Source organism: Wyeomyia smithii, unplaced genomic scaffold (genome assembly GCF_029784165.1).
Source record: "Wyeomyia smithii strain HCP4-BCI-WySm-NY-G18 unplaced genomic scaffold, ASM2978416v1 HiC_scaffold_27, whole genome shotgun sequence".
Classification (NCBI taxonomy): Eukaryota; Metazoa; Arthropoda; class Insecta; order Diptera; family Culicidae; genus Wyeomyia; species Wyeomyia smithii.
The window spans coordinates 1-9331 of NW_026599164.1; the positions used below are offsets into that span (position 1 = coordinate 1).

Sequence of the window (9331 nt, forward strand, 5' to 3'; positions counted from 1 at the left end):
GGTCATCAGAAATGTGATTGGTATGATCGAAAAGATTGCTGGGAAAACCATAATACCCGATCATACCCAGCCATGATTTTTCGTACACTTCTAGTGTATACAACGACTGATTTGAAAATGCTTATTTTGGCTACCACAAAGTGCCACTCATTGAGATATATTTATTTAGAAAATTAGTAAAATTTAGGCCCAAAAACCAATTTTCTGAGCAAACCATTCGATATACGATATTGAAGTCTTAAGAAAAGCTATGTATCTTGATGATATCAACAACTTTGTAGAATATGTCAACTCTATTAAATGCGATTCATATTCAAGAAACTCAATAAATTGATTTTAAGGGGGTGTTGACAGAAATTAAACTATATTTCAATGGTTTTACGATATAGACACTTAGTGTCTTCGAGAAAATTTCATAAATTTTATAGTTCTACAACTTTGCCGAAGACCTAAATTTGATATCTTGAAACTAGATGTTGTTGCTTTTATTTTGACTGAATACCCCCTTAATAACGAATATTTTAAAATATTTAAAATCGCATATTAGAAAACTTCTCTGAAGACACCTGCTAAAACGTCGAAAAAGATTTTTGTCCGTTTTTTTTTTTCAGAAAGGTCGAGTTGACGACCGCACCATTACCTCAAAGCAATCTTTGAAGTGCCACGTCAACTGCGTCTGTTCTGTGAGTGAGGCCCTCGGCTATTGCAGCACTATCTTGAATGATGTCGAATAACTCAGCGGTGTTCGGCAGCAAGCAGAAACTTCTTGCCACATATAGGTATAGTTGGCTCTCTAAGCGTCGTTTTCCATGAACGTACCCGTTATTCTGCATTGAAATATTGTCGAAATGGATAAAAATTTTAAGTTTTAGTTTTATGTATCTCTAGAACTGCCTGTCAATGATATATTTATTGTAGATTATGATTATCTTCGCTCACAACGCACTTGACGTTAAAATGCTGGGGTTTAGGATCGTCCGCTAATTCTTCTAGGCCTTTTGTCGGTCATATCAAATGAATAAAAATGCGACAGCTTTTAGAAAAGCCGATCCGACGCCGGTAATACCTATAGACTTACAGTCTGTTGATTTGAAGGAGGTGTACGACTTTGTTGAGCGAAAGGAACTAAGGTTTACCACTGTTTTCCTGGTATTTGTGGAACAGGAAAAAGAACAGTTTGAAATGGTCGAAGGAATTACATAAGGGGCCATCCACATACCACATGGACAGATTTTAAACGATTTTGACCCCCCCACCCCGTGGACAACTGTTCATATACATTCTTAAAATTTCATATGGACCGGGGGCATTACACTAAATACCTTTGCAAATGAAGTTCTAATCTTGAATTTATAGCAAATAACTATGATTTAACTAAAAGTATGTTTCATTCAACTGTATGTTCATGAGGTGAAGCTTTGGGTACTTTCATGAGTTCTAGGAACTTTCGCATGGATTCCAGGCCTGGAAATAAATGATGTGACTCGTTTGCCTTCATTTTTTCTCTAAATACGAAAAATAAAAGCATATCTGTCTCCACGCATTCTGAGACGGCTAAGACATTTATAATTATTCCTTGTCATGTGCACAGTTTATTTTAATCCAATATAGCTATTTGGTTTTAACAGATTTTTGGCATGAACCGGTGCATGTAATTTACCAAAGAGCAACTACAGTTGCTAGACGAAAAGTCGTTCGACATAGAGTCTACAATGAAATTCCTCAAGAGTCCACAAGAAATTGATACAGACCGTAAGGCCACACTCCTGAACATTTTTTCTACCGATCCCAGAGAAGAATTTCCGGAAACAGTTCCTAGAAAAAACTTCACTTTATCTTTCGATTTTCTTAAATACATTTAAGTTTTATTCAGTTTTATTGTCTCTAGCTTATTTTTAATTGAGCCTTGCAAACATGAACTGTGTTTTAATTTATTTTAGTCAATGACATTTGTATGTGAACACTTCTCTTTAAACTGATAACAAATGTGAAATGTTGTTTTTAATAGACAATTTAGTATAGACATAAAATGGGACTCGTATGCCTTTATTTTCAATACGGGATTGGCAAAGTTTGGTATTTTTCCAGTATTTTTCAGAACAAACTTTCAAAATTCATCAGGGCATACGAAAATATGAACAAAATATGATACATTGACAGCATAAACTCAAATTTGCCAAAAAGTCGTATGGGACTCTTATGCTCTTATGGGCAGTAATCTAGTTGATCGAAACCGCTATTAGCCCTCCAGGCTATCGGGCGATATTGTTTGATGCCAATTAATGAATTGTTGATTTTTTTTTAAATTTTTATTTATGTGTGACTAACATCCTAATTTGCTTGCTTTGCTCTAACCTAATTTCCAACTCTTTTATTTTAGTTACTTCCATCCACTCCAGTAGACCTAGACCTGCTGTACGATCCATTACCATTGTACATATAAGCTTTCGTATACTGTTCGACGCATGTCACTACTCACTCTCACGTAGATTGGTTTCCGTTCGTGACACACCAGCCTTTACACTCTTCCTCTCTCGTTGATTTACACAGATTCACGGACGAGTTCAAAGTAAGGGAGGATTTAATGGGACTGGCTATCGGGGCACACGGGGCAAACATTCAGACGGCGCGCAAACTGGACGGAGTGTTGAACATCGAGCTGGAGGAAAACACGTGCACCTTCAAAATCTCCGGAGAGGTATGACTTTGCTTTTCACGATGTGGGTAGAAATGGCGTGCTAAAATTTCACCTTTCACCGTTTTGACACAGACTGAGGAAGCGGTCAAGAAGGCTCGTGCCATGCTCGAGTACAGCGAGGAGTCGCTGCAGGTCCCTCGGAATCTCGTTGGCAAAGTGATCGGCAAGAACGGGCGCATCATCCAGGAGATTGTCGATAAGAGCGGCGTCGTTCGTGTAAAGGTTTGTCAACGTTTTCGACTTTTCAGGAAATTCTTCCCCATAGTGAGAGAGAGTGTTGTGATGAATCGAAAAGTGTTGATAAAATTCGCCAATGGATGTCCGCGAAAGCTACAGCGTTTGAAATTGTGTTTTCTTGCAGATCGAAGGTGACAACGAACCGGAACCGAGCATCCCGCGGGAGGAAGGCCAAGTGCCGTTTGTGTTTGTCGGCACGGTCGAAAGTATCGCCAATGCCAAGGTACTGCTCGAGTATCACTTAGTGCATTTGAAGGTAAATCGTGCGAAATTAGCTGGAAAGCTGAAATGCTTCAATCGTGTATTCCATTATAGGAGGTCGAACAACTGCGGCAGGAAAAGCTGGAAATCGATCAGCAGCTGCGGGCGATTCAGGGTGCCACCATGGGCTCGATGCAGAACTTTTCCATGAGTCGTCGAACGGATCGGGCGTACAGTAGCGATGTGGAGGGTGGTTCTCGATCAAACCGAGGTGGCATGCGAGGCCGTGGCGGTCGGGGTGGACGTGGAGGCAATATGCGCTACACTGGTATGGACTGTCGAGATGATTGCTTGAAAGAGATGGCAATTGTAACGTTAAAACTTGATCCAATAGGTCGGCGAGACGTCGGCGACGAGGAGTACACACCACGAGGAAGTGGTGGCGGCGGAGGTGGTGGGGGTGGCGGTGATCGTGCCAACGACCAGCGAAACAATTATTCGGAAGGTCGAGGCAATAATCGTCGTGGTTACAGCGAAAAGCGAGGCACCAGTAGTGGAGGGGGCAAGCGACCAGATAGAAACAAACCTCAAGGTCAGGGTGGTCCGTCTTCTTCGTCCGGTTCGGTCGGACAGGGCGGTCCAGGTGGTGCTAGTCAGCAGCATTACCAGTCACAAACGCAACAGCAGCAGTCTGGCGGGATCGATGATCCGTGGTCCGAGTTTCTTGAGGATAACAATCGAGATAGCAATCGTGAAATGAATAGTGTTGATAGGGGTAAGTTTGCGCTTGGCATCTAGGCAAAGTGTTGTTCAATAAGCAATCGATCCTGTATCGTGCAGATAGTCACTCATCGAATGAAGGAACCCACAACCGAAGTCGCCGAAGATCGAAGAATCGGGGACACTCTAACAAGTGTAAGCTGTTTTAGGAAAGCTTTTTCTTTTGAATTGCGTAACCAACGTTTGTTTGTTTTTGCAGCTAATGGAAACGTCCAATCGTTGAGTGTGAAATCGGGTATTGCAACTGCCAATAGTACACAACAACAGCCACAGCAACCTGGTACCGCAGACCTACATGACAGCAACAGCAGCAACACGAACGTTTCCGGCAGCACTAAGTCTCAACCGAATCATCAGCACAGTACGGCTAATGCGAATAATGCTAGCAATAATAACAGTAACAGCGCTTCGCATCAACAACAGCTGCAGCAACATCAGCCACCGCCGAAGGCTCAGCGAGATCGTGACAGCGGTCCGCGAAACCGTGGTGGCCGCGGAGGTGGCGGCGGAGGTGGTAAGCATAAGCAAAATCAGCATCAGAGTATCCAGAATCAGGCAGCTGCTGGCGGCTCCCTCAATAGCAACAGTACTAATGCTGAGCACCATCACCATCAGCAGCCACCACAGCAGCAGCAACAACAACAGCAGCAGCAGCCGCACAATCCCGTTGGCGGTGGTCCAGGCAAAGAAACGCTCGTTAATGGCTCCTCATAGAACCAGCTGGCCAGAGCCCATCTGCTACTGGTGGGGGCGTGAACTAAAGATATATATAAAACACACACCTACTATTACTACTACTACTAATAATAAACACACCCACATATGAAACAATGAGAAGTTTAAAACTTACACAAACATAGAGGAAAAAACTTACTCGACTCGGCAACAACCAATTACGAATATATTGCGTGTATTCAGCAAACATGGGAAGGCAGACAGAGAGTAGATACACACACATACACCGAGAGTTTTAGGCAAAACTCGTTTATGGTAGAAGATATGTTTTTTGCTGAAAGTAGCAAACACAAAACCGTGTCGTTGTCGTCGTCTCGTAGATGTGAGAGCAAAACAATAAATTAGACACTCACACGCAGAAAGCAAGAGCAAAAACAAAATGCATAACCATTGATGAATGTAAGGGAAACAAAATGGCCGCCAATGCTTCAACGGCATCACCGCAGAGAGAAGAAAACAAGAACAAAATAATTTAAACATAAACAAGCACGTTTATTGAACTATATAGCTTGCAGTATTTTGAATAAGAACCCCTTCACACACATATTTTATCCATTTATTCTTGCTCTTAATATTCTCATCGCACGTCAGTTCGTTTTACACCCGTTCGTAAATGAGTTTTTTTTCGTCAAATTTTCACGTATAGAAATTATTTGAAAAGATTTGGTTCCAATTCGATTCGTTTTTTTTTCACTATTGCCACCGAGAAAAACAAGCCGAGCCGGTGGTGGCGAGTGAAGAAACTAGTGATTAAAAATATGTTACGTTATTTTCTTTTCGCAACAAAAAAAAAATGTCCGAAGAAGAAAGATAAAATTTCCAAAACACATACACATATACACACACGCACGACGAAATTAAAATATCAACATTTATATCCCATATGATTTATATGATTGCAGTAATGTTCAAGCATATTGTTTCCCTTAAGTAGATCGGCTTCGTTTCATAGAGAAGCGTTAACAAAGCAGTAAGCCGGAGAAAAAAATATAACGGCATGCCCATTTAGTCAAAACAATCGCATAAACTGGCTGCAAATCCACTACTTTTTCAGCTTATGTTAAAGTAAAAAAAAATGAAATGCAAATCAAATATGAGGTATAGTACTAGGTAGACAAAAAAGGAAAGGAGCGAGAGAAGAAAAAAAACGAATACACAGGTTAGACTATTTTTCTATCAGTTAAAGTGCTTGGAATTTCGTCGTTATTCTCACTCACCTCGTTGTTTTTCCTCCGTGAACGTTCAATTCTACACCTACACACCCTGTTGTACTATCCGTTTCCTTTCTTGGCCCATTGTCGCGTGGCAAGAAGCATCGTCGTCGGGCCGTGCGCGTTGGTCTAACGGATCGCGAGAGCAATCGTAGCGAAGCGCAAAGCGGAAGAACTGATGATCCTGCGGTCATTTTTCGAGCAGTGAAAAATGAATTCAGATGGAAAGATACAACACAAGGTATCCCAAGCATTATATTTTTTATTATTTTGTTCTAGTTTTACGCGCTATTTAGTCCTGTCACTGATATTTTTATTTATTATATTATAGTTTAACTATTTCTGTGAGAAAATTGTACTTTAGTTCGAAAATAACGTTCTGGTGTTGATGGATTTTTATGTTGGGAACAGAAAAGAACCGTTCAGAACAGTTGTTTTGGTCTTTTTCTCTCTAATTCTTTGTTTTATTTTCAACCGATTGCTAAAATCTATTTTCCCAACAACAATTGAGTTGGGTCCCTCATTAGCTCTGTTATTCTATCCATTGAGTCAAATTCTCCTTGTCACCCAGAAGGAGGTGTCATTAGGCGACCGTTAAAGAAGCTCATCAAATCACTCATAAGAGTGAATCTCACAGTCACCGCTCACCAAGGTGCTGATATTTAGACGAAAGGAATGAACGAATCGGACAATGGTATTATACTAACTCGATCGTTCGGAATTGTTTTTATTACAAGAGTTACGGTAACAATGACAAGCGATCTACGCTTACTCTCACGTGACCTCTTCAACCTTTTTCACGTAAGGTGAGATGGTCAAAACTAGCTCGTGGGATGAGATTTACGCTGAAGTGAATTTTTTCAGATGTGAAGACCACGGCTTCCACAAATGTTAATGGCTGAATAGACTTTTGTGCTAAGAAACAGTTATTTCTATCAAGTTTTTATTTGAAATTTGATTCGTTATACCTATTTTTCCGTGAATTCTTCGAATCAAATTCGTTCTAAGGGATGGAAAAATCGTAGGTATTTTCTTTTATCGAGCGCAATCGAAATTGAGGATATAGTTTTATAATTTGTTCGAAACTTTTTGGGTTGGCATGCAAGTATTTCGTATACTAATGGCATACTTCCAGGCGTATTGCAGTTAACACATTTCTTCAAAGCAACTAGTTGAAATCGACTCGATAAGTATAACGATAAATATAAAATATAACCGCATATAACAAAATTCAATCTTTTGTTGTTGTATATTTATATTTACGATTTTATTTAAAAAAATTATCAAATAATAATTTTAGATATTTCGAAAGGCGATCATGTAATTCTCCACCACCTAAAAAGCATTATTTTGCTACATAGCGTTCACGGTCTAAGGCTGATTTCTCCCAACATCAAACTCAATCATCGAATAATTAAGCAAATAAGGCTTCTTGTTTTCGTACTTTTCATTTTATCACACAGGGGCTTATTACGGGAGTCACTTCACGGTGAGAACGAAGTGAAAAAATCTCACGGTGAAAAAAGACGCGTGCAAATCAAATGGGAATCACTTTCACCGTGCCTATTACGGTTGTCACTTCACCGTGAAGTGATTCCCGTGATAAGCCTCACTGAATTTACTGCAACGTGGACGTTTTTCTTCACCCAGAATACGGCTGAAACGATTTTACCCCGCAAGTAAAATCCTGACAAAATGTGTCACTCTCATCAAGCAGCGTTTACTATGTCCCCGTAATCGAATCGAACCTTAAGCTGAACAAAAGCTTAAATAAAATCATGATCCTCTTTGATATAAACAGAAACACATGCCGATAAACATTTGCCCGGGAGAGAAGAAATCCCACACATAAATCGAGGCAAATTTGCGAAAAGCATACTAATATTGAGTGTTCGTTTATTTTGAATTTTGAGAATGGAACAGATATAACGCATATGCACTATCAAACAAGACAAAACAAGAACAAAAAAAAATAGATGAAACCAATTGCTATTCGAAAAGCTGACAAGTAAAAGATGAAAATAAAAAGTAAAAATGTTACAACAAAAAATACGCATTTTTAAATGTAAAATTGTAGTTATGTATTAGTAATGAAATAAATAATAAGTTAAAAAGTAACCTATAGCAAGAACAACTAGTATCGCCCGTCACTGCGCGCTGATTGTAATTTAAACAAAGAACCTCTTTTTGATATATGGGCATAACAGCAAGAAAAAAAACCCTCAAAAATAAAAAAAAACTTCTCACAAGTATCGTAACACAAACAGTCACCCCGTTCCCTCCTTAAAATTCGTGTATTTCGCGTACATCTCACATTTTTTTCTCGATATGAAAAACATCATCCCCACAGACACCCCAAAAACACCTTCCTCCCAACCCACCACGCCACCGAACACTCACTCACATAGACACACGCACATCCAGTCACACGTACACTTAATGCGCTCTCGATTATGGAATTTATAACGACTCAATGTTAAGCAAACACAGGAACGAGTAAAAAAAAAAAGAAAAAAAATAGCGAAACAAGTGAGAACAAAAATAAAACACAAAACATATGGAGAAGAAGAGTCAAATAAATAAATATTGCCTTCAAATATTATAAGCAATGTTTGGAACATGTCACGGAAAGAAAGGCTTCCTTGTTTTAATTTCTTTCAATATGACCTCTATACAGTGTATTATGGGGCCAATTACAGAAGACGAGGCGAGTGACGAGTTTCTCGCCTGACCAACTTTGGTGTTACAGATAGCTAATCGGCTGGATTCTTGACGAGTAGTTCTCTGCGGATCTGCTTGACTCAGTTGTCACCAGCCAAGTTTCACTCGCGTTGATTAACCATAGGCTGACCAGATTTTGTCGGGATAAAAACGGGGCAAATGGGCTCAAAAAACGAGACACATGATAAAATTGATTTTAGAAAGTTTTTCCCAACAAAAGTATACAAACAATTATTCATTGCTTTGATGAACTTGCCTGATACTAGAAAGTGTGATTTTTTGCAATGAGTTCCTGAAATTCGTCACATGAATTCAATCACGACTTTTTCATCAATTCACGATAGGCTATGTCCTTCCAATGGTGCGGTACTGCCAGAAAAGCGCAAAACGTACTCAGTAATATTGGAAAATCCTGGCTGCTTGAAAACTTATTTTCCATTTAGGGAAATTTCAATGCAAAGCTCTTTTAAGATGTAGTTTTTGTAGTAGAATTAAATGGAAACATAACCTATTCTCAATATTCTTTTTAAGATTTTTTCAAGGAGTATCCGAAAACGGTGCAAAATGGCAAAAAGACGGGACGGTTAAAAACAGTCAAAAAAACGGTACTGTCCCGTTCAAAACGGTACGTCTGGTCAGCCTAATTAACCATAATGTAACTCAAATAAGAGGAGTAGATAGTTAACGTGGTGCTGTGGTGAATTATATTTGCTCCGTGCATCCTTTGGAGTCCAAAGCAGGCACGATT

At 39.5% G+C, this 9331-nt stretch overlaps 1 protein-coding gene across 2 annotated transcripts; it reads left to right on the top strand.

The window, feature by feature from the left end:
* Window positions 1–647: 647 nt before the first annotated feature.
* On the top strand, window positions 648–8467 carry LOC129733753 (fragile X messenger ribonucleoprotein 1 homolog). Of its 2 annotated transcripts, none has more exons than XM_055695277.1 (8): window positions 648–779; window positions 2551–2698; window positions 2771–2914; window positions 3060–3191; window positions 3251–3464; window positions 3531–3911; window positions 3977–4051; window positions 4116–8467. In XM_055695277.1, exons 1-8 carry the CDS (start codon window positions 721–723, stop codon window positions 4628–4630), a joined length of 1668 nt encoding a protein of 555 aa, XP_055551252.1. In that variant the 5' UTR covers window positions 648–720; the 3' UTR covers window positions 4631–8467. The 2 variants fall into 2 exon arrangements, with proteins under 2 accessions (XP_055551252.1, XP_055551250.1); XM_055695275.1 differs by having other exon boundaries at window positions 650–779; window positions 2771–2920.
* Window positions 8468–9331: the final 864 nt, after the last annotated feature.

Bases quoted from the DNA above. Each gene is read 5' to 3' on its own strand.
- LOC129733753 (XM_055695275.1), top strand. From the start codon at position 721: ATGATGTCGAATAACTCAGCGGTGTTCGGCAGCAAGCAGAAACTTCTT. The intron at 780-2,550 runs GTATAGTTGGCT...TGATTTACACAG, and splicing joins AAACTTCTTGCCACATATAG to ATTCACGGACGAGTTCAAAG. The intron at 3,465-3,530 runs GTATGGACTGTC...TTGATCCAATAG, and splicing joins AGGCAATATGCGCTACACTG to GTCGGCGAGACGTCGGCGAC.